The sequence below is a fragment of the Giraffa tippelskirchi genome, chromosome 13 (assembly GCF_054371585.1).
Source record: "Giraffa tippelskirchi isolate mGirTip1 chromosome 13, T2T-mGirTip1v1.2.pri, whole genome shotgun sequence".
NCBI lineage: Eukaryota > Metazoa > Chordata > Mammalia > Artiodactyla > Giraffidae > Giraffa > Giraffa tippelskirchi.
The window spans coordinates 59,703,640-59,731,229 of NC_137287.1; the positions used below are offsets into that span (position 1 = coordinate 59,703,640).

Consider the following 27,590-nt stretch of genomic DNA (forward strand, 5'->3'; position numbering starts at 1 on the left):
TAAGCGGCTGCGCGGCGGGCGCGGCGCTCCGCCCCCGCTCGCCGCACCTGGCGCTCGGCGGCCCGCGGCCCGGGCGCTGGGTGACGGCGGGGATTGGCGGAGAGCGGCGTGGAGAGAATGTGACAAGTGCCGGCTCGGGCGGCCGCCGCGGGGAGGCCGCGCGCACCTGTCCCTGCCCGTCTGCGCCGCCCGCCGCCGCTCGGCCGCGCGCACCGCCGCCCCCCGCGCCCGAGCGCAGAGCGCGCGCCGCGAACATGACTTCTGCCTTCAAGCTGGATTTCCTCCCGGACAGGATGGTCGAGGGCCGCTTGCTAGTTCCCGACAGAATGTGAGTGTGGCCGCCCGGCTGCCGCCGGGAGGCTGGTCCGGAGCTCCGCGGAGGGAGAGGGCGGGCGGCGGCGCTCCTGCGCCCCGGGGACGCGTGGGGCGGCTCCGGTTCGGCCGCGCCCTGGGGTTCGGAGCCGGCGCTGGATGCGGGGAGAGGTGGGAGCGCGTCCGGAGGAGCGGCGGAGCCTGGGGTGGGGCATAGAGCGGGGACCAGAGAGCCGGACGCGGGCTCCCGGGGTCTGGGCGTGGGGTCCCGCCCCCGGGGATCGGCGAGCGGGGCGCGGCGTCCCAGGGTGGGGTGGGCGCGTGCACGCTCGTGTCATTTGAAATTCGGGGCTGCTGGAGCTCTCGTGGCCCGTTTACAGATCTCTTCTTGCCAAATTGCCCGCTCCTCTTGTCTCACCCTTTGCAAAAATCCTTTTTCTGGGGTGGGGGGTGGGGGGAGGAAAAAGAGGGGAGGAGGAGATAATTACAAAACATTAAAATAGCCAGGTGTACTCTGCAGAAATTAGAGGTAATTTTTACGTAATCACTGTGGTTTGTCTGATATGCAGCCTATAATTTAATGATAAATGTGATTGTGGTTGTTTTACACGTCGTCAAACTAGAGTAGAGAGTTTATTGGGAGAAGTCGAGAGCTGTGATTCCTTAGGAAAGGAAAGTATGCCTCATTTTTCTCGGGGCTCGTTAGTCTTGATAGGAAAGTTACTCTTATCAGCTGGGGCACTCTGGAGGCAATAGGATCTGCTTGTATTTGAGGCATGTTTGAAAAGACAGCCAGGAGTGGGGATGAAAGGTCTGTGTCCATTTCAGGCTTGGAATATACACAGTTGTCTCTTATCAGGCAAGAAATGTGATAGTGAATCTAAGCTACAATTAATCGAGCGAAAAAGGGACTGCTCTCCTTGCTAAGAGTACGTATAAAGTGTTTCCTATTGTACGCACCCCGAGATAACATTCATATTCTTTCTGGCACTTTGCTGTATCTGTTGCAATTTTCAGGCCATTCCGAGCTTTATGATCCATTTCCCTGGCAACTAACTTTCCCCTACGGTGCTAGATTCTTTTTCTAGGATGTTAAATGTTATGAGCTGAGAGATTCTTGAGAAGCTCCGCAGTGGCCAATTATCTGAGCCCTTAGGATTTAGGAGGAAAAAAAAAAAGGTGGGGAGAGGGATGAAAATCTGTTAAATGTGAATTGTCCTTCTTGTCGATATTAAGAATGTTAACTTGCTTTTACACATGGTCAGGTTCCTTGTCCAACTAAGATAATCAGATAATGTAAATTAAAATATTGAATTTCCCTTTGGCAGTTTTCTTTGTGAAGTTAATCTTGATTAGTACCGGTCCCATGATATTTGTTTTGAGAGATCGCTGGCTTTCCCCACCCCTTAAAATAGCTACCTTTATAGCGGTTCAACACAAGTTTGCACAGTTAGCTAATTTGAAAGTTCTGTGTGTTTTCTCCTCTGCTCCTTAGCGTGTCAGGGCCAAACCAAAGATTTTCTTGGTCATGATTGTGCAATTGATGGTCACCTGCTAAGAATACTCTGAGTGTAAAGTGTTAATGGCCTCTGAAAGATGCTCTCTCTCTTTTCAGCTAAATTATTAATTACGAAAATTGTATTTGTCCTTTTCATTTAGTGGATGAATGTGACTGGCGCAAACTACTGCTCTGAATAGAGCGTTTTTGTCTTAAGGATGGAGTCAGCTCTGAAGATCTTAGTATAACTTCAACCCATTTCTCTTCGTGTGTTATTCCATGTGTTAGATTATTGAGTTAAACTCAAGTTGTTTTCAAAGTCTTTTTCAACTCTAGTTTAATTGAAGCTTAAAAAAAAGAAAATAGAGGATTTGTAAATAATGTTATTGTTTCCAAGATATCGATTTTTATGTCTCCTTAGCCCTAAGAGTACTGTAGCATGTTTTCCTTAAGAGTTTGTAATTAACTCACATTAGAGTCGGTCTTGGGGGAATAGGGGTGCGTGGGAAGGAATATGACAAGTTGAAAATGCTTGAAACTCACCTCCAGGTGTATCTTATCGCCACATTCAGACAGTGGAGAGGGTCGCGGTGGGGATTTATTGTTTTCTGGACCTGTCGTCTTTTATGGTTTGTTGCCATTTGGACTTAAAATGCGGTCAGCTAGATATTGGCCTGTTCCTAAAAGGAACTTATATAAAACACAGGGCTTTTCTGGTGTTGATTTTCTAAATCTGTGGCACATATTTTCAATGGCGTTTTCCCACAAGAATCTATTAGATAAGTTTGAAAGATGTAATATGTTTGCGTCCTCAAGGCAGATGAACAGATAGCTTTTGAGGTAAATGATTAGGCTTGATGGCCCCAGGAGCCATCAGATATTTAAAGAGCCGGATTGTTTAAGGCTCTGTAGTGGGTATAGAATTGTTGTGACATGGGCTTCAAAGTCCTGGGGTTTTCAGTGTTCGACATCAAAACTGTACATGGAGATGGATCTTTAAATGATCTTAACTATCAAACTTTTGTTGTTCTTGTGTTACTATAGAATGTCATTTGCAACAGAGCATGATGAAAACAACACCAGAACTGATATTTTAAATTCTTTTTTAAACTGGGGCAGTTTGTTTTGGATTATAGTTGGAGATGGGGATTTTTTCTTTGTTTCACCTTTTGACTGACTGTATGTATGCATTAGGTTTTTTTTTTTAATGTGTTTGAATTTTTAAACAAAATTAAGAGATGCTATCTTGGAACTGAGAAATTAAGAGGTGGAAAAATCTATGAAAGCACCTTTAAAGTATTAGTTCAGATTTGTGATGTTAAGAGTAAGATGCTGAGGAAAAGCCACCAGTAAATTAAAATGAAATCTACCCCCCCTCCCCGACATTCGGTGAGTAACCTTACTGACAAAGAGAAGAAGTTACCGAGTCAACTTGATGCATTAACCTTTTTTTTGTTGAGCGCTCCCAAGTCGGGATAACCTGAAAGATATCTATCCAGGTCTAATTAAGCTGGAAGGCAGTTTTGTAGGGACATCATTGTTAAAGCTGTTAAACCAGACCTCATTGTTTTATAGATAAAGAAACCATTAGAGGAGCAATGGGACCAGTCCAAGAAGGCAGTGTTATTACTGCTTCCCCCTCCCCACTAAAAGGACAAATACAGGAGTCATTCATTGAATGCCTACTGTGTATCAGGACACTGTACTTATGCTTTCATAGTAGCTATAAGGGTGGTGGGTGTTGCACCCATTTCACAGATGATGTTTGAATTGATTACATTCTTGTGCATGCTATACAGGCAGTAAATGGTGAAGCTGTGGTTTGCTTGTGTGTGTATATGTATATATGTGTATGTGTGTTTATATAAATGCATGTTTATGTGTTGATAGAGAAGAGAGGCCAGAATTTTTGCTGGGAATGGTGGAGAATTATAGGAGATACATGCCTATCACTTATTTAGGATTGACTCTCTAATTTGATTCAAATTAGTAAGTTGATCACTCTTGTTTGATTCAAATTCACAGTTATTCCATGAACTAATAAACTAAAGAAAATATATTTTAATTTAAAACTTTTTGTTTACCAAGTACCAGCAAGATGAAAGTCAAAAGCCTTGAGTTCTTTTTTTTTTTTTTCTGATGGCATTTAAAGTTTTTTGGAAAATGCCATTACCAACAATAATAAAATACAGTGCTGAGATTTGTCACCCGATTCCTTGATAGACATAAGAGGAAATTAAAACATGAAGACGCTAAAAGGATGGTGTGTATGGTACTTTAAGGAAATTTTTAAAGAAGTATTTTCAGGTGGGATTTCTGAGTGCCTATCTCAGTATCAACTGCTTCCTGAAACAGAAAATTCCTCCCATGTTGGTATTTAGAACACTAATGTTATCTTTGATCTGGGTTAGAGGTATTATTTTAACTGAGTGTTGCTGTTTAATTGTAATTTGCTGGATTGAGATTACTCTGGCATCTGTTGATGAGATTCGGTCAGCTGGGAGGAATAAGAACTTTGCAAGATAAGATGAAAAGAAGATAAGATTTTCAGATATGAACCCAGTGATTAAGATGTCATAGCCCCATTAAGAATGTTTTCCAACCCAGTGGCCCCTCCCCCCAACACTATAATAATAGCATATTTGCCTTCTGATAAAAAACTGCAGCCTCCTTCCCTTTTTTACATAAATCCCCAGATTTTTCATTCCTCCTTACCCTTCCTCATAGCTTCGTTTCTTACAAGTTCAGCACCCACTCTCTTCTCATTGAGGCTTTTATATACAGTCATGGATGATGGGGGTCTGATGTCACTGTAGTAAATTGTAGACAGACCTCACAGTTGTCAATACTATCAGAATCTCTTACCTGATTTGCATTTCACTGGGAAACCTCGGGATTTTCAGTACATGGCAAGGAGCCCAGTGAGAAATCAGTAAGTCACTGATATCTCTTTCACTCCCCATGCTGAACCTCCAAACTTAAAAAATCTTTATTTCCCACTTAGAGTATTAATACTGGACGTTTTTAAGAGGAGGCTTCAGTTTTTGCTTTGTGTTGGCAGATTAGGCCGTCATGAAGAGTTAGCTATTTCTCAGTGTCATATTTGTTCTACAAAACTGCAGAAGAAAGGCTTTGTAAAGTCCAATTGATTTCCAGCTCATTCGACCCTCCCTGTTCTCGTGCCCTTCTGCGTGTATCTCCGCTCTCCAGGTGGAGCAGGTGATACAAGGAAGCCAGCCTCCGCGTTGTGCTACTTGTGTAGCGGTGCAGAAAATGCATTTTTATTTTTCCTCAAAAAAAAGCTCTTGCTGAACTTGAAGGGAAACAGAGCTGCACATTCCTGGAAAAACCTTGGTGGGAAACAAAAACTAATTAGCGCGGTAAATGTGATGCTCGCAGGTAATTGTAAAATAATTATTCCCCTTTAGCATCATCAGTGTTTAATTGTGCCATCCAATATTCTCATGCTCTGAATCTAGATGTGAAGGGATGGAAACCCCCCATCTCCTCCAGGGAATGTCTTTTTCATTTACTGTAAGCTTCAGACTCTTCTGAAAGGACTGTTAAGAAGAATGGGGGGAAACATACAGGGGATTTTCAGCAGCTTCACTCTTCCCGTTTGTTCTAAACCGTGATGGAAAGGGATTACTCCAACTAGTTTTACAGAAATACAATTCCACTTATGTGGTTGAAATACCTTGTGAGCATATTTGAAATGTACATGTTCACATTGTTACCCATGGAGTTTTATGAGCAGTCTGTTTTATGAACTGCAGATTGTATATTATGTTCAGATCCCAAGAGTGATGCTTTAAAATCAGCGGATGATTTAAAATGAAATGCTAATAAATATGTAATCATATGGCTCTCAAAATGACAGATGAGTACAAATTCGGTTTTTGGTTAAATTTTAATTCCTCCATTTGAATGAATGCCTCAGAGCCAACTTGTTGGCAAATTATTAGACCCATATTTTTTTAATTTCCCCTCCTAAAGATATATGTAAATCAAGTTTAGGCTGCATTTAGACTAAAATATCATTTAAGTTTATTATTCTCAACTTTTCTGCCAGATTCATGTGGTCTTCTTCTTAAGGTCAGATTTTTAAATAAATATGTTTGAAAGAGACCTCAGTTTAAATGATGTGTGCTCCCCTTCCATCAGCAGAAGTTAAACAGAAACAGGGTTCCTTTAATAGTGATAGTGCTTTAAAAATGGGGTACATGCAGTGTGTGAATTTCAAGTCTTAATAATTAAAGAAATCTGTGGTTTGTTTTCTCTGTGAGATTGTTTATGATTCTGTCTGTCGTGATCTTAGAAATCAAGTTCCCCCAGCCCATTTGCCTGACATTTATAGACTCAAACAGGACTGAAGATTTCCAGGGTTCACAGATGATGGTGCTGACTCACTCCTCAGAGAATGCATTTAATTTCAGCTGATTTCTCTGACATTTTGACATCACTTGTGGACAGCTTTTGAAAAAAATTGTTTTTGAGTTTCATGGAATGGAATAGTTCTTCAGCTTCCATACTAGGATCAAAAATTCAATGTTTTTATGCTGAAGGGCTTCGTTTTCATGCCTTTTCACAAAGAAGTTCATAGCCAGACTTGGGCTTATTAAATTTTAAGATGGTATTTTAGATCCTTTTCCTTGAATGATGTCTTCCTGTCTCCTGGTCTCCTCCTATGGCAGGAAATTTGTACGACATTTATGTGACAAAATTGGCTCATCCTTCAGGCTATAAAAGCAAAATATTTTGTTGTTCACCTGGTTGTAAATGTGTGTAAAAATGTGTGCACATGTGTATATAGAAATATGTATGTAGATACAGGTGATTTGTTGTTGCTCAGTTGCCAAGTCATGTCCAGCTCTTTGCGACCCCATGGACTGCAGTATGCAGGGCTCCTCTGTCTTCCACTATCTCCTGGACTTTGCTCAGATTCATGTCCATTGAGTTGGTGATGCTATCTAACCATCTCATCCTCTGCCCCCACTTCTCCTTTTGCCTTCAAATGTACACACACACACGCATATATACACACACACATACATATATATAAATATATAATTCATATTGTTTTATATTTATAATTATGTAGGCTCAATATCATGTAAATATATATAATATATAAATTATATATAAATTACATATATAAAAATGCATGCATATATATTAAAGGATATGCACATTTAAATAAATGTATGCATGTATATACACACATCTATATGGAAGACTATATTTGGCATAATTCTTCACTTTCTGGTCTTTGTCTCTAAAAATTATGAAATATTAGTGACACTGCTGGAAATAGTTCTTCAAACGTTGTTTTGACTCTTTGGCCCAGAAGCTCAGAGCAGCTTCTGTTAAAGGTGAAGAAAGTGTCACTGTGATGGACCTGTCACACACCTGGGTGAAAAGCTGAGACCCTTCCCACTCGATTGAGTGACTTTTCTCTCCTTGCTGCAAAGTCCTCAGACCTGGGGACTGCTTCTGTTTCTCAGTTGCCTTTGAGATGTTGCTCATATCAAGACCTTACAGGTTTAGCATAGGAAGAAAGGGTCTTCACAGAAGCATGACAGTAGACCCTCCATCAATATTTTCTTGGGTAGACGTGGCTGGGGCTGTAATCCCATAGCTTCCTGTTGCTGCTGAAAGAAGAATTTGAAATCCCACATCTAGTGGGATTCCAGCACATCAACTGAACATCTTAAAAAGGCTAAAGCTACAGGAGATTTACAGACCTGTAAGGGGATAAATTGGTATAAACCTTCACCACACATGCACGCCTTGACAACCAGTTGTTTTCTCTGTACATCTCCAGAGTAAGACATTGGGCGTCACACAAATGAAGCCAATGTAGGCTGAAATCTGACTTTTCATATTTTCCTTGGAGGGGGGGAATCTTAGGGGAATAATAAAAGAGAAAGATCATAGGAAAAAGCATAGGAAGGAAAACTTTTGGTAGTGGACTAATGGATAGTCATTCCATTATGCTCTTACTCAGCTCTCCTGAATCTTTGCACCCTAACCCAGACTTCTCTAGGTCATTAACAGAACAGCTCTTCGTAAAGTTTTCTACCTGCTTTTCTTAGGTCTTCCTGATGTATGTCTTTTGCATTCTTTTCTGTGAGTCTTCTAGTGAGTTTCTCTAAGCCCAATTTATTGTCCCTCTCCTGAGGAGTTTCCTGAATTTCAAGAGAAGGGGCCACATCCGTCCATAACACCATTCTCAGAACTGCAGCCTCGAGAAGGGCAACACCTGAACGCCTCGGCCATCACTTGCAGTAGGTTCCGCTGGCACAGCTGGCGTTTCTGTGCACAGAAATATATTTTGACTTCCTAGACCATAGAAGGGGTGTTGAGTTTTCTGGTTGGGCAGAAGGGCAGCATATTTCGGAGTGATTAACTTTATGGATGTCATTGTCTTGGCCTGCTATATTTGGCTCTGCTGCAGCTGTGTTTGCCTTCTCAAAATTGTCACCAGGAGGCCTCCAGCTGCAATTATTCCCTTCAGTTTGTGCTGGTAGCATCCTTCCTTGTGACTCCTGTGGTCCACCCTGCCATCTTGCCTCAGCGTCAGGAGTCAAAGGCAACACACGAGTTCCTTAGGGAAAACCTGATGGCTGGTTAACACAACTGGCAACTCCATCTCAAGACAGTAACAGTTAAGTCATCTTCATTTTACATTCTGGTGAGACCTGTCAGGGTGCTGCTTTCTCTTCACAAAAAGCCCGTATTTTCCTCTTTTTTTTTTTTCTCCTGCTTCTCTATTCCTCTTCAATGGCAAAGAGTCAATGCCAGCATCTACTGATAGACAGTATTTCTTCCTTGTCTGTATTACTAGAGCAGTACGGAACAGGTTTTATTTTGGTTTTGAGTATTTTGGTTTTGGTTTTTATATTTGGTTTTGAGTTTTATTTTGGTTTATTTGGTTTTTGCTTTATAGTGTTGTATTTTCTGCTGTACAACAAGGCGTATCAGCTGTCTGTATACATATATCCCCTCCCTCTTGGACATCACTCCCACCCCAAATCCCTCACCCCACCCATCTAGGTCATCACAGAGCACCGAGCTGTGCTCCCTGAGCTGTACAGCAGCTTCCCACTAGCTCTTTATTTAACACATGGTAGTCTATAATGTCAATCCCGATATCCTAATTCGTCCCACCCCTCTGTGTCCCTGTGTCTGTTCTCTATGTCTGCTTCTCTATTCCTGCCCTGAAAATAGGTTCATCTGTCCCATTTCTTTTTAGATTCCACATATATGCATTAGTAATATATGTGGAATATAGCAACCCTAGAGTGATGTGTTTCGCTTTCTGACTTGCTTCAGTCTGTATGACAGACTCTAGGTCCATCCATGTCTCTGCAAATGACCCAGTTTTGTTCCTTTTTATGGCTGAGTAATATTCCATCGTGTGTGTGTGTGTGTGTGTGTGTGTGTATGTATATATGTATGTATGTATGTATCACCTAGTTACCCATTCATCTGACAACAGACAGAGTCAGGACAGAGCAGGTTTTTACTTCTGGTATTTTCAGGCCCCTCACAAAGCACCTCATTCCAGAGGAGACTTAGAGCATTTTTTTCCTTTTAGTTGAGCCCCTCCCACAGGAGGTTTCATATAGAAACCACATAACTTCATTTGTCAGTGCGCGGGTCTTAATCTTGAGTTAGAATTTCCTCTTGGATCGTTTCTGCTTGTTGGGGATGCTTGCCCTGCATCAGGATCTGCTGTGTGTAGCAGAATGGCACCACCAGGGATGTGGCTTCAGGATCTCTCCACCAATGGCTGGAAGGTCATCCTTGAAGGATGAGCATCTTTTCCTAAACAAGAGTCTCCTGCCTTCTCCCGGCCTGTCTCCTGATGTGTCCCACACCCCCCTCTAGTCTCAGTGACTTGTCAAGATTCCTCATGTAGAACATAAGGAGAATCAGGTACACTTCCTTACGTGTGCCCCAGGATTGTTGTGAAGCTCATGTCCAGAGAGGGATGACGGCCTAAATATTTTACAGCTTCGCGTTACTTAAGACCGACCAGAGTTCACCTGCCTTTCCTGGGAGAAGCAAACACAGGGAAACTTCATTACAGCTGACCAGTTACTGTCTTCTCACTCAGAACATTCATGCTCTAACGTCTTGGCCAAAGACCCATAAAGCAATACTGCTCCCATATAAACTTTCAGAAAATGCTTAGTCCCCAGGACCACATTAAGAAGACTGATTTTGTTTCTTTTTTTTTCTCTCTCTCTTTCTGCTCGATGATTGAGAAATAAAATCCAGTGTGTGTTCCAGCTGTGAATTTGTGGTCAGACCTTGCATTCTGGAATGGGATGAAGCAAAAAGCAGTATCTCCCTCCACTATCCCCATAGGTATATTTGGAAAAGCCAGTCTGTACACCAGCTGGAATAGATCTTGACTTTCTTATGGGAGGAGCCTCAGCTGCTCATCTCACCTGATAGGACTTCTAACCCTGGCAGAAACCCAACCATGATGTGAACGTGGAGGTGAGTATTGTAGGCCCCCGTTGCCTGCTGGCCTCTTGAGGGGCTCAGGCCACAAAATGCCAAGAGCCTCTGAAGGAGGAAAGAACTTGGAATCAGTGAGTTTTTTAGGAGTTGGCATAGTGGGTGGAGGTGGGAAGCTGGTCACACGGTTCATCCTGCTTTTCTGCTCTAATTACACAAGTCCTTACTTCTCCTGACACAGTGGATAGGGTCCTTGAAGTCCTAAGAAGCCAGAGTTGCTGCAACCAGTTGAAGGTTTGCTCCTACGGTTGTAAGTCAGTTGATGGATTATGATCAGATTCAACTGGGAAGCCTGGAGCCTCCTCTGAGTCCATTGACTGAGGGGTGTCCTCCATGGTGGGTCAGGGGCCACACGGCACCCACTCTGGTCAAGGGAGTGATGTTGCCAGTGAGACACCCCCAGGTCATGAATGTAACCTCCCAAAACAAAAATCCATTGCCTCCCGTCGCAGACCACTTTGCATGAGGGTGAACTCAGGCACTATCAGAGATGACAGTTGATTCTGAGATCATTGGGGGAGGAACATGGGGTCTCTGGGTGAAAGCTGGCAGAATCTTTTGAAAAGGGGCTGCCTTACAGATTCTACAAATGAGTTCTTTGCAACTGGCACATTTTATCTTCTCAGCATCTAAGACATCTAATTCACTTTGTAGGCAGCCTTTCAATTGGGCCAAGACTTAGTGTCTAGCTATCATAAAAAGTGACCAAAATTGGACTCTTTTTTAAATTTAGTTTTAATTGGAGGATAATTGCTTTTCAATATTGTGTTGGTTTCTGCCATACATCAGCATGAATCAGCCATAAGTATACATATGTCCCCTTCCTCTTGGCCTCCCTCCCACCTCCCACCCCATCCCACCCCTCTATAGATGGTCACAGAGCAAACAGATTTGAGCTCCCTTTGTCATACAGCAAATTCCCCCTGGCTATCTCTTTTACATATGGTAATGTGTATGTTTCAGTGCTATATATAGATTCCATACATATGCATTGATACAGGATATTTTTTTCTTTCTGACTTAACTTCACTCTGTATAAAAGTCTCTGGGTTCATCCACCTCATTAGAACTGACTCAGATGCATTCCTTTGTACGGGCTGAGTAATAGTCCATTGTATATATGTACCACAACTTAATTATCCATTTATCTGCCAGTGGATGTCTAGGTTGCTTCCATGCCCTCAGTTCAGTTCAGTCGCTCAGTCGTGTCCGACTCTTTGCAACTCCATGAATTGCACCACGCCAGGCCTCTCCGTCCATCACCAACTCCCAGGGTCTACCCAAACCCATGTCCATTGAGTCAGTGATGCCATCCAACCATCTCATCCTCTGTCGTCCCCTTCTCCTCCCGCCCCCAATCCTACCCAGCATTAGGGTCTTTTCCAGTGAGTCAACCCTTCGCATGAGGTGGCCAAAGTATTGTAGTTTCAGCTTCAACATCAGACCTTCCAGTGAACATCCAGGATTGATCTCTTTTAGGATGGATTGATTGGATCTCCTTGCAGTCCAAGGGACTCGCAAGAGTCTTCTCCAATACCACAGTTCAAAAGCATCAATTCTTCGGTGCTCAGCTTTCTTCACCGTCCAACTCTCACATCCATACATGACCACTGGAAAAACCATAGCCTTGACTAGACGGACTTTTGTTGGCAAAGTAATGTCTCTGCTTTTAAATATGCTATCTAGGTTGGCCATAACCTTCCTTCCAAGGAGTAAGCATCTTTTAATTTCATGGCTGCAATCACCATCAGCAGTGATTCTGGAGCCCAAAAAAATAAAGTCTGACACTGTTTCCCCATCTATTTCCCATGGAGTGATGGGACCAGATGCCATGATCTTCGTTTTCTGAACGTTGAGCTTTAAGCCAACTTTTTCACTCTCCTCCTTCACCTTCATCAAGAGGCTCTTTAGTTCTTCTTCACTCTCTGCCATAAGGGTGGTGTCATCTGAATATCTGAGATTATTGATATTTCTCCGGGCAATCTTGATTCCAGCTTGTGTTTCTTCTAGTCCAGCGTTTCTCATGATGTACTCTGCATATAAGTTAAATAAGCAGGGTGACAATATACAGCCTTGACGTACTCCTTTTCCTATTTGGAACCAGTCTGTTGTTCCATGGCCAGTTCTGTCTGTTGTTCCATGTCCATTTCTAACTGTTGCTTCCTGACCTGCATACAGGTTTCTCAAGAGACAGGTCAGATGGTCTGGTATTCCCATCTCTTTCAGAATTTTCCACAGTTTATTGTGATCCACACAGTCAAAGGCTTTGGCATAGTCAATAAAGCAGAAATAGATGTTTTTCTGGAACTCTCTTGCTTTTTCGATGATCCAGCGGATATTGGCAATTTGATCTCTGGTTCCTCTGCCTTTTCTAAAACCAGCTTGAACATCTGGAAGTTCATGGTTCACGTATTGCTGAAGCCTGGCTTGGAGAATTTTGAGCATTACTTTACGAGCATGTGAGATGAGTGCAATTGTGTGGTAGTTTGAGCATTCTTTGGCATTGCCTTTCTTTGGGATTGGAACGAAAACTGACCTTTTCCAGTCCTGTGGCCACTGCTGAGTTTTCCAAATTTGCTGGCATATCGAGTGCAGCACTTTCACAGCATCACCTTTGAGTGATTTCCATGCCCTAGCTATTGTAAATAGTGCTGCCATGAGCATTGAGGTGCATGTGTCTTTTCTGTGTGTCTTTTTTGATTATGGTTTCTCAAGTGTTTTATGCCCAGTAGTGAGATTGCTGGGTCATATGGTAGTTTTCAAAATTGGACTCTTGTCAGCCTCAGAAGCCATGAAATGGCCTTGATCTGGCCTCTATGTCTTGTTCAGATCTACTCAGAACGTGATACTTTGATCGAAATTGATTTTGTATTTTCTGTTCAATAAAATAACGATGTCTTCCCAGAAGCCAAAAAAAAATGTTTTCTGGTATCAATAAAAGTATAATTCTTTGACAACAGAATCTTCTTTTTAGTGTGTGTCTCATAATTCTGACTCCTGATGTTTTAAAGAGTGTTGCCTTCTTGTGGATGTGCTTTCCAAAATATTTTGTGACATTCACTGTTCTTGATTTAGGATGTACTATCAGCCCAGCCATGAAGCTAGGACTTGTATAAATTATCAGTAATCTTCAGAAAACTTTGGCAACCTAAGTTGTATTCTTGTTTTGCAGACTAGGGAAGGAAGGTTCTAGAAAATGAAGGCACTTATCAGGTTGAATTTCAGACGCATTGGCGAATTGACTGCTGAGTATGTGGATCCTGAGTATGAAATAGTTTTTTAGCTGTGACCTAATAAAGATTGAAGGCAAAAGGAGAAGGAGGCAGCAGAGGATGAGATGAGTTAGATAGCATCACCAACTCAATGGACATGAATTTGGGCAAGCTCTGGGAGATAGTGAGGGATAGAGGATGCTGGCATGCTGCAGTCCATGAGGCTACAAAGAGTCGGATGTGACTTAGTGACTGAACAACAAATAATAATAACCCGCTTTTTTGATACCCTTTCACATAAATTGCTTGCTCTTGATTTTGTTTCATCGCGAGACCAATTTCTGAGTCCAGAAAGCAAGTGTTAGAAGAAAGGGTCACCATAGCAAAACTGAGATTTCTTAATGCCAGAGGCAGGGTCTTTCTTAAAGCTGAGATAAGGAAGCAGTTAACATTGAATGTTAAGTGTTAGTCACTCAGTCCTGTTGGACTCTTTGCAACCCCATGGACCATAGCCCTCCAGGCTCCTCTGTCTGTGGAATTCTCCAGGCAAGAATACTAGAGTGGGTAGCCATTCCCTTCTTAAAGGGATCTTCCCAACCCAGCGATCAAACCCAAGTCTCCTGCATTGCAGGCAGATTTTTTACCATCTGAGCCACCAGGGGGCCAAGGTAGCTCCTTATTCTTTGTTGAAGAAACTGTGTCTTCCAGGAAGAGATTTGTTTGGGGGATTTCATTAGACGCCTGGCATCCCACCCCCACTTAATTTCTTCCTCCTGATTTTTGCACCTGATTTAGAGGAATACCTGGCCTTTCTCAGGGTGCTTCCAGCTCATAGCATGTCTTCTTGTGAATTGGAAAAAGACTCCTGCGTGGCATTCAGTCCCCGATGTCCCCCTCATGTGGTGACTTGCCACTGTGTCCTTTCTATAGTTAACTTGTGGTTTTACCCCTTCTTCATAAATGGGCCAGAGAAGTCTGCAATAGAATAAGCGTCTCTGTACAAGGTAACACATGGATTTTAGATGATTGACAGTCGTGACCAACTCAGGCATGATCCCCGGTCCCTTTCAAGTGTCAGTACTCTTTTGGCCTTTTTATAGCATTTTGCTCAAGTGTATAAACACTGGAGGGCTTCCTTGGTAGCTCAGCAGTAAAGAGCCCGCCTGTCATGCAGGAGACGCAGGTTCGATCCCTGGATCAGGAAGATCTCCTGGAGAATGAAATGGCAACCTACTCCAGTATTGTTGCCTAGGAAATCTGATGGACAGAGGATCCTGGTGGGCTCCAGTCCATGGGGTCGCAAAGAGTCGGACATGTCTTAGCAACTAAACAACAATGATAAACATTTGATGGGACTCTGGGTTTTCAGTACATCAGAGATTTGTGTTTCCTCTGTAGATACCCAGAGTAGAAGAACCAGTAACATAAAAGTTAAGAGTAGAATTCAGGCCTGGGTCTGTCTAACCCATACATCATTTCGTACCAGATATCAGCTTGTCGAAATGCCTCTATTCTTGGCAGGAGGCGCGTTGTAACCTAAGAGGACGTGATTGGAGTGGAGTTTTCATGCCCTGTGTGGTTATTGTATTCTTGCTACTGATGCAAACATTATCTATAATTACATTTTCAAGTGACTGAAAATTGCAGGCTTTGTTGAACAAAAATACAGCCAAAGAATGGAATGTATATCCAGTCCACCCTCATTATAAGGCTTTCAGAAATCAGACTATAAGGCCCAATACTGTGGCTCTCAAACGACATGATACCAGCTCCCTTCTCTGATGTTTGAACACTTTGTCAAAGCGCTGGGTTCCCAACGATGATCATAAAATTGGGGAAAATGTTATTACTCTTCTAGTGCTCTGCCAGCTCCATTGTCAACTCTGTCACGGTGGCAGAATCCACTCGCAGATCCTCTGTTTCCAGGATGTAATATCCAGAAGCCACGATTTGATTTAGATCCAAGGAATGGTGGGCCACTTTGAGGGAGTTGGTTGAGATAAAGACACTGTTGCTTTCCTGGGGTAGATACTGTTACATCCTTATGACACATTGTCTTCAGGCTGCCTTGCTTCCCACCTGGGGTGTGATTTAAAAATTCAAATTGCCTCCATGGGGACCTACTGCAAGGTAGACCTTTGCCTTGGTCTTAGAACCTGGCCATGGGACAAGAAAAGTATCCTGGCCAACCTCATTCTTCTAGACTCAAGATAAGACCCCCATATCTATTTTCATTGAGAACTTAAACCACATGGAATTTAAAAAAAAAAAACAGAATCTGACATGTGAGACCATAGTACTTCGCTCATGGTTGATTAGCGTCCGAAAATTCAGGGAACCCATGAAATAGAAAGTATTCCTTGGTTTTGGATGGAAGGCAAACGGAAGTAAGAAATCACAGTGACGTTGTTATTGTTAATTTGTTTCTAGGATATTAAACTTGTCACTGACATGATGGTTCCCAAAACCACAACTTGCTGTCTCAGCCCTAGTAGAGTTCAGACTCTTTTCAAAACTGAAAAAAAAAATCATTGGGGTTCTTTAATTCAGAAAAGGAGCTGGGCAAACACTTGAGTCAGGCTTCCCAGAAAACCCACTGACCTTTCCTGATTCTGTCGAGCTCTGCCCTGACAGGTAGGACCCCAGTGTCATCAAAGAGGCATTTTTCAGGTCATAATTAAAGTGTGGACAGTTGGAATCCACCTAGTTCAGGTGTGTACCTGGTGAACCGGATGCTTGTGTGTGTGTAAGTAAAGGAAGATTCTAGAAGGTGAAAACACGGGTCTGTCATAGTGTATCGTAACACACACGTATTGTGTTACCTTTTCTGACATAAATGATAAACTCAAACGTGTGCACAGTTGGGATATGGACAGACTGCTTTATACTGTAACATGAAAGTTATCATGTTTTTAACATTCATAGAGATTAAATGAGATAATTTGTCAGTCCAAGTAAAATGCTTTCTATGTGTAATACAATGAATCAACAAAATTCTGTGTGTGAGACTTTTTTTTTTCATTTTAAAAAATGTAAAGGGGTTGTTGCATTTGTGGCAGCGGAAATCCTGAGACCTGGCCATTCTCTATAATATAATTGCCCGATTGTGAGGTGTAAGTGAGGGCAACTCAGTTTGTGTATTTCATCAATTCCCCTCGTGAATTACACTCTCCCACATTGAGCGTGCTTTTTTGACAGGTTATGTGTTTATGTCTCTAAGTGCCTGGGCTTCCGATAGCTTGGGTTCTTAACCAATCAGCAAAACTTACTTTAAGAAATTTAATTAGCCTAGAACCAAAGTGAATTAGTTTTTGAAGTTATCTAATTCTTGGGGTTTCTTGTTTGCTGCTGCAATAGCAAATTGATTCCACTGTGGGGTAGTCACTCGAGCGCAAGTCAGAAAGTGCGTGGCTGTTGTACAGTTTGTGCTGCACACTGAATAGTTAAAATTAAGTTGGACAGCTGAGGAATTGAGGATTTGTGAGTCACCACTGACCTAGTCATTGGCTGAATCAATCAGTTCTAAACATTTTCTCAACTGAAATCTGTGTTTCTTTCTTTAGCTCTAAAATTCCTGCCCATGAACAGGAGTTGCAGCTTAAGTGTCAGCCTTTAATGTATTGGCTGGTTGCTGCCCATTCCAGGTGTTACAGAATTTTATGGAGTGTTAACAGTAGTTCATATTTTAAGTTAAACACTTGGTTACTCTGAGCTTTTGTCTATCACTTTCTTTCTTCTTCGAGGAAATGCTGGTTTAAGATGAAGAAGGCTCTGCACTGTTTGTTTTAGGTTCTGCCAAGATTAGTAAAGGATTTTCTTGTTGGAAAATAAAAATATAACTGTTACATCTTTCTAAAGACCTTCATTCATCATCCTGTGGATCAGGTGAGGGGAATATGATATTGCCTCAATTTTGTTGCTATACATACATCCTTCCTAGAGTTCTTAAAAATATTATTACTAAGGACATTAAGTAGAGGAAACGCGGTCTCTTGGTGGTGATATGCATGTACGTTTATGGTCTTGGCCACTTGGACCGTATAAGCCAGGCAGCTTGAGAGATAGGGGGAAACATTAACCAAAACATGTAATATTGCAGTTCTTTCCTATTAAAAAAAAAAAAAAGCTTCAAGAGTAATCGTGCTTTACCCACTCCTTTAGGTCCAGTTGGATCAGGTGTGATCCACAGAATTAATTGTGCAAGCAAAGAAATCTGGATTTTTATTCTGTCCAACTTTTTGCACCTTCAGCTTCCTTCAGACAGACTCTTGAATTTATGCTTGATCTAGAATCTGGAGACCAAGAGGCATGTAGTGTGAAAGTAAGCCAGTGTCCTAGCAGCCACTTACCAGTAGCTCGAGATGTGACCTCCAGTTGGAACGCAAGACACAATGAGTGTGTGCCCTGGTTTCTGGAGACTCTCCCAGTTTGCACCTGTCATACTGGCGTCATCATCAATAGTATCTGCCTTTCACTCTAAAAAGTGTCCCGTATTTGATGATAAATTACGTGGTCCCCCTTCTCATGTTTGGTCCTGTCTCACTAGCTTTTTTAAACGTGAACATGTTTGCCAGCTTTTAAAAGTCTATACATAGGACTAACCCAAACCTTTCCACAAAAAGGGTTATCCATGCTTTGAAACATTCAGAAAAAAGCAACTTCTAGCCTTATTTTCTCTGACCTGTTCCCTTGCCTGAATCCTTAGAAAAGTTCTTCAGAATTGAACACAAGTTTGCTCGCCGTTTCTAATGCATTAATACCCTGCTGGGCCCTTTGGATGGACTAGCTCATTAGATTGTTTCTTTCTGACTGAAACCTCTTGTTCTGGGAAATTCTCCTCCACAACTTTCCCCCAGCACATGGATTCGGCATTTGAAGACATGGACACCATATTTACAGGGCTGCCTTTCCATTCAGCTCTGTTAAATTCATGAAATAACTGCCCCATTCTGGAAAGCTCAACTTGATGACTCCATTAGTTTTGTTAAAGTTCGGCTGGCGCGTGAGCAGAGCCAGAAAATGATCTGATGGTGCAGCCTTTCTTTGTCCTCATGCTCTGCGTGGTGAGATGGAAATGGGGGAGCCTAGCGAAGGATGATGACCCCAGGGTGTCCACCGATGTTTCTGAATTTCGGTCTCTGGGATGCATTTTTGCCCTCACCCATGCTAATTTGTCTTTCTCCTTCCGTGCTGGAATTTCAGAGGATTTGTGCGATCTGTGTGTTTAAAATCGATTTCCTGATTTTTTTTTTTTTTTTTACATTTATACCCAGCTGTTTGTTATTCAGTGCAGCCATCAGCATCTGAGTCTCAATGGACCATGTAATGTGCAGCTGTAGCCAGATGTAACGCTTCTGCTCTCTAAATGTTTCCGTTAGAAGCTTAGAGAGGCAGGCTCACAACTGCTGATAACCAGGTCGCTGGCATTAATTTACCCTCTGGAGCTACACAAATTCTGCCTGGCAATTTTATTTCACGACCAGCAAGCCGAGCAGTGTTTGCGATCTCCATCCCTGGTAGCAGTGTTGACACTGTATATATCAAGTACATCCACACTGATATGAAAGGTACTTGTTCGGCTAATTCAGACGGCAGGAAGCTAGCTGTCTGATCTGCATGCATAAACACTCTGCAAGGAAGGTTGTACTCAAGAAACATTGGCCAGGATTCATAGCCAACCTTGGCCCAGATTAAAATAAGTTCGTTAACTAGTCTCTTGAAGAGAACATTTCTTAGGAAAAATAACTTGAGGATCATTTCTCTGCCTTCTATAGTCAAACTTTGTTTCTGATTTGCACTGATTATTCAAATCTGTGTCTCCTTTTGTATTTGTATGATGTATCTTTGTTTAGAGGCTATAGCTTCTACCAAATTTAATTACTTCCCTTGGAGGCTTTAAATTGAGGGCAGCTTCTATTAATTGTTAATTACATTCCCCTGCCATTTACACAGCAAAAGTGCAGTTTCTAATTGAGGGTCTGTTCTGCACTATGACAAGCAACTTCTTCTGTCTCAATATTTACCTTTCTGTGGGGTCCGATTTTGATTTCTCTAATCTTATCTTTTATTAAACATAAAAGTAGACATTCCAGTGATATATTGGCCATTCCTATGATCCAGTGTTGTTTGTTACACGTCTCAGAATAATATGTGGGAATCATATTTGGCTCTGTGTTGCCATCTGGTGGTGTCTTGATCTTTCATAGTCTCCTTAGACCAGTTTCTGATGAGACGATGGTACCCAGGGTCTGTCCCCTTCTTAGTTTTACCCCACAGCCTCTCTGGGGATTTGAAATTAGCCTTCCTCCCCACTGGTGGCTGAGGGAAGCATCAGTGTGGCTCTGTGTTTTTTGTGTCATTAAGTATGCATTGCGTGTCTTCTAGATATTTGGCATCTTGTATCATTCAGTCTTTGATTCTCAGTTTGTCATTCTCAAACTTCCTTATCTAGAAAAAGCTTATATCCTCAACTAACCTGTCTAGAGGAGGAGGGGGAAGATATTTCTCAACGTTTGATCTGGTTGGATGTCTTTTGGAAAGTGGTATTTCTGCCCTAGTGGCTGTGCTTTGAGTCAAGTGGAGCCTGTCTGCTCAGTGATGGCTACTTCCTGAGAACCTTGAGTTGGCTGCAATTCCTTTTCAGCAGTTTATTAAGAGCATTATGAATCTCAGGAAGGGTTTGATAATTTACTGAAAAAAAGGAGAGTTGTTTGTTCATTTATTTATTAGACTTGATGTTTCACAAGCTGAAGTAACTTCTCCGCCCAGCTTGGACTGTTTCATTTCTTACTGACATCTCCATCTCCTCTTTGAAGTGGATCTGCCATGATACTTGGCCTTCGTGTGATGATGTGCTTCTGTTCCATAGCCCCAAAACTTAAAAAAAAAAAAAAATCATAAAGGTAGCGAGCAAGAAAGAATCAAGCTATAGGTTGAATTAATGAGCAGGGCAAAGTGGAAAGCATTACATCCTTCATTATCAGGGAGGTTAGGTTTATAGCAAAACCCTGGAAGGACCAAGGCACACCAGCAAGGAGAAGCCTGGGTCAGGTTGGAGGGTGGGCGGGGATCGACCCATTCCAGCCTCACTTTCCCTCGACCCCACCTGCATCCTGGCTCCTCTTTGTGAAGTCCTCCTGGAACTGGCCTTTGTTCTTAAGGGGGGGAAATGCTTCTCTTCTTGTAAAGAATGCATCTAAGGTGGTTTGCACTGCATCATGCCACCAGGGTGTGCTGATGGAGGTATGTGGTGTGTGAAATTGAATGGTCTTTCAAACTGTGGGGCTTATTAAGTTATTGATACAGGATAGTTGTCAACTTAGGCAAGGTGTGGAGATAATCCTATTAGAAAGTGATTACTTTTCTACTGCAAATTCATTGAAAAAGTTATGATGCTGGGACAGTAGGAATTCTGACAGAATTTCTGGGGTCAATTTAGTATTATGCAGTACACAGTCATCAAAATGAATTCTGGAATGGCACTTAGAATGTCCATGGCCGCAGTGGGGATCTCATATATATTATGCTCATCCATATAGAGATTATACGTAAATTACAGACAGAGGTGGGGTTCAATGCTCTTTCTTAAGGGTTATGTTTTTTTAATTGTATTGAAGTAGAGTTAATTTACAGTGTGTTAAATTCTGCTGTACAGCCAAGTGATTTAGTCATACATATATATATAACATGTACATATTTTTCCATATTCTTTTCCGTTGTGGTTTATCACAGTATATTGAATATAGTTCCCTGTGCTGTACAGTAAGATTTTATTTATCCATCGTCTGCTAATCCCAGCTTCCTAAGGATTATGGTTTCAAAATGTGCTATAACCTTTTGTATAAATGTCACATGTCAAACTCTCTTAATATTTGGAACCCCAGCTATGGGCTTAAAATCAGACAGTTAGTAAAAATTATATAGGTTGGGTTCATTTTTATTAAAATATTTCTGGCAGCGGTGAAACTCACTTATTAAATTTGATTTTGGAGTTAAAAATGGAAAGCTTTACAAAATCATGGAAATGGAGGAGAGGGGCCTTCTGTAAGGGCTTCCCTGGTGTCTCAGTGGTAAAGAATCCACCTGCCGATGCAGGAGACGTAAGAGATGTGGGCTTGATCCTTGGGTCAGGAAGAAGAAATGACCTGAAGAAGCACATGGCAACCCACTCCAATATTCTTGCCTGGAGAATCCCATGGACAGAGAAGCCTGTCTGGGCCACAGTCCATAGGTCACAGAGAGTTAGACATGGCTTAACAACTGAATAAGCACTTTGTGTGGGAAGGCATTTGTGTGCCTTGCCTTCTCCTTCCATCCCCACCCCGACTGCCCTCCAAGCTGAGCACCCTGTTCTCCCGTGGCATCCTGTACCTGTGAGCCAAGAGCAGCATCTGAGTTGCATCTCTTCCATTAGACTGCAGTACCCTGAAGTCAGAAGCCAAGGTTCAGTGAGCTGATGACCACAGCACCTGGCATTCCTTCCAGCCCAGAGGAGGTGAGGGTGTGTCACATGGCATGGTAAAGGAAGAAAACTCAAGAACTGACATTGCTGGGGTGGAAGTGAGCTGAGCAAATTGTCCTGGAGTTCCTGCCGTAGGCTGGGGATGTAGGATACGCAGACACAGAGCATGTCATCGGAGCAGACAGCAGCACGCTCTGAAGTCCTGGAGTTCAGACTCAGAGTGCCTTAAGCCTGGACTTCACATCTTGGCTGTGGACTTGGTTATTTACCTCTGGAGATGCCACTTTGCTATATTTGTCCAAGTGTACGTTTGGTTTCCTTGTGTAAGCGTTCGGAGCTTCTAAATGCACATTATTGAAGAAAAACAATTGGAGAGTCACAAGTTTGTTTTTAAAGCTTTATTGAAAGCCGCTCAGTGGAAGATCAGTGTTAAGTGTGTGTAATAACTGTGGTCATTGAAGTGGGAACTTGCATACCAGTTTTTTGGGCTAGTTTCATTACAGGCTAAAGGATAATTATATATTTCTTATATTTTACACTTTTATGCCAGTGCTACTGGGGATGACTATGGGCCCAAGCAATTCAAATATGTAGATAGAGATTTTTTAACATCCACTATAACTTCAGAATATAGTATGCATGGGGGGAGATGTGCTGGGGTGGAGAAGACAGCAGTGTTATCTTTTCCGTTCTTTTGTCATACTGATGTTACCATGTCATCTCTACAGAAAGGATCTCAAAGACACTCTAGGAATTGAGAAGAACAAAATGTGTTGATGGTGTGTATCTGGGCTACTAGAAACTGATTTTTAATTGAAGATTCTTTGTTATTGTTCAGTTGTCAGGTCATGTCCAACTTTGCAACTCTGGGGACTGCAGCATGCCAGGCTTCCCTGTCCCTCACCATCTCCCAGAGTTTGCCCCCAAGTTAATGTCTGTTGAATTGGTGATGCCGTCCAACCATCTCATCCTCTGTCTCCTCCTGCCTTCAGTCTTTCCAGCAGCAGGTTCTTTTCCAATGAGTCTGCTGTTCTCATCAGGTGGTCACAGTATTGGAACTTCAGCTTTAGCATCATTCCTTCCAATGAGTATTAGCGTTGATTTCCTTTAGATTCAGTGTCTCTTAGGAAACTGTAAATTTTGAAAAAAAAATAAAAAGTATCACTTCCATGTCATAGACAGGGGGACCAGATATTCTAAGGGAAATGGGGACAGGAGAAGTGAAAGAAATTCTATGCCAGTGCAAACCAGAAGGAAAGGGTGGCATTCCTGTACTTAACTGCATCTTCATGATGTTCTCTGTGAGAATTGCCTCCAACAGAAAGGAGATAATTCAAAACAAGCATATACAAGACTCAGACACCGTGTTTTAGAGAAGACATAAAATAGGTTCTCTTGTTATATGAACACACCAACTGATGGTTAGTGCCTGATAAGATCTTAATCTGCTATAATAACATTTTCACATCTGATAAATTGCATCATATAATCAAAGGAACAATAGTTTATAGAAACTTTAAAGGTATAATTTGTATGGAATTTTAATTATGGAGCAGTAGAGCTCTGAGCCGCCAGGAAAACCTATTTTATACTGTATTTCCTATGTAGTAACTTGTTGTGTTGTACTTTTTTATCATTCTGGTCCTGTTGGTCTCTCCCTCTTCCCTTATACCATGACTTTAGTAATTATTTCTTGGCTTAACAAATACTTATTAAATGCATACATATGTGCCAGTGACTATTCTAGGTGTACCATCAATATTGTAGTCCCATTTATAGAAAAGATACTTTTTTACTTGTCTTCTGCCTTGTGAATTCCCTTCTTCCAGCCATTTCACCTTCTACCTTGTAGACTTTTCCATGATCTAGCTGTGCTGTACCTGCTAGTTACCTCCATCTCTGTGGTAGGTTGTTTTTGTTGCTATTCTTCCAGCCTCCTGCCCCTAATAGTGTCTTAGTTCATGGCTTCTGTAACAAATTTCCACAGACTGAGTGCTTAAACAGCAGACATTTATTTCTCACAGTTCTGAACGTTGGGAAAGCCAGATCAAGGCACTGGCAGTTTTGATTCTTGATGAGGGCTCTCTTGGTTTGCACACAATTGCCTTTTTGGCAGAAAGAAGTTCTGTGGTCTCTGCCCCTTCTTATAAGGGTACTAATCCCATCATGAGGGCCCCATCCTCTAACCTCATCTAAACCTAATTAGCTCCCTAAAGCTCCACCTCCAAATACTTTGGGGGTTGGGGTTTCAGCATATGAATTTTGGAGGGATATAAACATTCTGTCTATGACAAATAGTGATACCACCAAGTCATAGAAGCAGATCCCGAAAGAGAAGTGGAACAACACAGTCTACCCTGCTGAGTGGGATAGAGTTTGGAAGGTGACAGTGTAACACCAAGGCTGTTAGCTATGAAAGGGGAAGGGAAGTCGCTCAGTCGTGTCCGACTCTTTGCGACCCCATGGACTGTAGCCTACCAGGCTCCTCCGTCCATGGGATTCTCTAGGCAAGAATACTGGAGTGGTTTGCCATTTCCTTCTCCAGGGGATCTTCCCTGACCCAGGGATCGAACCCAGGTCTCCCGCATTGGAGGCAGACGCTTTAACCTCGGAGCCACCAGAGCTATGAAAGGTGGTTCACTACTAACACACATTCTTTGGGATTTCCCTTTCAAACTTGTAGCCTGAGCATTCAGAAAGACATACCCGAGAAAGTTCCCAAACCCTCTCATTTCGTGAGGCTGAGAATATGAACATTGTGAGTATCGACGGTACTGAGATTGTAAGACTTCATATTAAAAATACTCCTCATATTTCTTAGTTCTCTCTACCTGTGTTTAATTTCTGCTCAGTCAAATTACAGGAACTTCTCTCATCCGGTTTTCCAGATCATTTTCTTGAGGAAATTGCCTTTTGTAAAGAGATCTCTCTGGGCCCTTTTCTGTGATGTTTACCCAGCAGGATCTCTGTAACCCTTCTGCCAGGAATCCCTTTGGAATTGAATGCATCCTGGAGATGTTACAGTATGTAAGTGGATATTTTTGGATGTTCACAGCCCTGTTACTATATATAAAAAGAATTCTGTCAGGGTTATTTGGATTTTCAGATATTTGGTGCATACCTAGCTCTGCTTTTCTGAGATTAGTTCCATTATTCTCTATCTGGTTTTCACTAAAATTATATTATGGTCTACTCCTTGGGGACACAGTTATGGACCCATGGTTAGCAGGATAGACTAGAACATTTGTGATGAACTATTTTCATCAGAAATATCAGAATCTCGTTAGGAAAATGAAAAGGAAAGCTGAGGACTTAGCACGGGGTTGATATTTCAGGAAACCACCAAGAGGTTGGATTTCTGTTGGGGGGGGCAGGGAAATTTCATATTTATGACCTTTCCTTTCATATTTCTGTTACTTTCCACAGTGGATACTATATTTGATTCAGAGCTTGTGAGAGCCTGAAAACATTGCAGTAGATTGAATGACTTTTAACTGGGAAATCAAAGGTCTGTGTTCTTTGGAAGCATGGGCCATAGTCAAGGTGGAAATGAGGACACAGTTGGCAGGCATCAAGGCCACCCCAGCATACAAATGATCTGACAGTCCCTGTGGACTTCAGAGAGTCACACTGATGTTTCTCCTAACAATAGATTTTAACCTGGTTTTCCTTCCTTTTTATCTGAGAAATTGTGATTGGCCGTCAACACCCCCATCCTGCATCCCCCAGCTATCGTTCTTGTTTGGTTGGTTGGTTTTGTTTTACTGAGATAGTCACCCTTCTAAAGTGTGCAGTTCAGTGGTTTTTAATATATTCACAGTTGTGCAACCATCATCACTGTCGATTTTCAGAATTTTCATCACCTCTAGAAAGAAACCCCACGCCTCATCTGTGCTCGTCACCACCTAGCACTCCTCTCCCAGCCTGTGAGCCCTGGGCAGTCCCCTGTCTGCTTTCTGTGTCTGTGGATGAGCCTCTTCTGTATATATGACATAAATGCAGTCATGCAACATGTAAACTTCCGTGTCCAGCTTCTTTCACTTAGTGTAATGTTTTCTGGGAGAGACTGAGGGCAGGAGGAGAAGGCCCCCGCAGAGGATGAGTTAGGTGGTTGGCATCACCAACTCATTGGACGTGAGTTTGAGCAAACTCCAGGAGATAGTGAAGGACAGAGGAGCCTGGCGTGCTGCAGTCCATGGGGTCACAAAGAGTCGGACATGACTTAGTGACTGTACAACGTTTTCCGAGGGTCACCATATTATAGCCTTCATCGATATTTCATTCCTTTCATGGCTGGGTAGTATTCCATTGTGTAGATAGACTACAGTTTATTTGTTCATCAGTTGATGGACATTTAGATTGTTTTGACTGACATGAATAGGGCTGCGGTGAACATTCACATACAAGTGTTTGTGTGCACATATATTTTTAGTCCTTTTGGACTAAAAGGAGTGAAATTGCTAGGTCATACGGTAATTCTGTGTTTAACTTTTTGAGAAATTGACAGCCTGTCTTCCAAAGTGAATGCACCATTTTACCTTGCGGCCTATTAGCATGTGAAGTTCTAATTTCACTACATCCTTGTCAACTTTTCTTGTCATCTGTCGCGGTATTCTTATTTATGTTTATTTTGTAGATGAGAAGTTCAGAGTATAGAAGGTAAGAGTCAAACCCTCAGAGGGCCATAGGTAGGATCAGGGATAGAATCTGTGTTTCCTGACCATAGTCACTATTTTCCTGTCACATTTTGTTTTAGGAAAACCAGATGTGAAAAAAATCATTATTCTGGAGTTGATCTATTTTTATATCCCCATCGTAAGAATAGAGTGTTTTGTTTCTTCGTTATCTGGTTGTGTATCTCCAACCTCAACCTTTTTTCTGAACATGGAATTTGAATAGCCAACTGCTTCCTTGCCTCTCTCCCCTTGGGTGTGGACTTGGTCCCAAACCAAACCAAACTTGTCCCAAACCAGACTCTTGTCCCTTCCCCTTCCATTCCAATCTCCCTGAGTGATACCCAGCTGCTCAGGGCAAAAACCTGAGATACTTCCGAACTTCTCATTCTCTCATCCTCCAGATCCAGCCCATCACTAAATCCTAACAGTTCATCCCATAGTCACCTCTCTTCAGGCTGCTTCATTATCACTCCCCTGACCAAGTCACTGTCATCTCTAGAGTCCTCTTACTGGACTTCAAACCTTGCATATCCCCTGGCCACCCCACTTCCATGGCTTCTTTTCAAGCCTAGAAAGAAATGTAAAATCCTTGTACCGTTCTAAAGCCCTTGACTGCCCCATGCCCCTCAGTTCCTGCCATGTTCTGCTTATTCTAGCCCTCCCAGTTTCTAGCTCTTAGCTTTCCTCCAAAGATGCTCAGATATGTTTATTTGCTTATTTTCTGCCTACCTTTCAGGATTTAAGCCCTGAGACAGCAGACACTTCCTGTCTTGGTTTTACTGCTCTATCATCGTAGGTTGAGATCAGACTTAACACGTGCTAGGCACTCAATCAATTACCCTTGAATGAGCAGGCTATTTTCTTCTTCTTCCGGGCATCACTCAGAATCGTTTTGCTGT

At 42.2% G+C, this 27,590-nt stretch overlaps 1 protein-coding gene across 26 annotated transcripts in view; it reads left to right on the top strand.

Annotated features, from left to right (window-relative positions):
- The first annotated feature begins 88 nt into the window (after positions 1-88).
- CELF2 (CUGBP Elav-like family member 2) overlaps positions 89-27,590 on the top strand; it is a 316,757-nt gene continuing 289,255 nt past the window's right edge. For 19 of the 26 annotated variants that reach the window (XR_014072471.1, XR_014072473.1, XR_014072472.1 and 16 more), the window contains exon 1: positions 89-328. Coding sequence is in view for 13 of the 26 variants with exons in the window: in XM_081554036.1 (XP_081410162.1) it covers positions 255-328 (74 nt within the window). In the remaining 13 variants the exon portion in view is untranslated. Of the gene's footprint in view, positions 484-27,590 lie in introns of all 26 variants that reach the window. The other 7 variants (XM_081554061.1, XM_081554049.1, XM_081554053.1 and 4 more) reach the window with 1 other exon arrangement.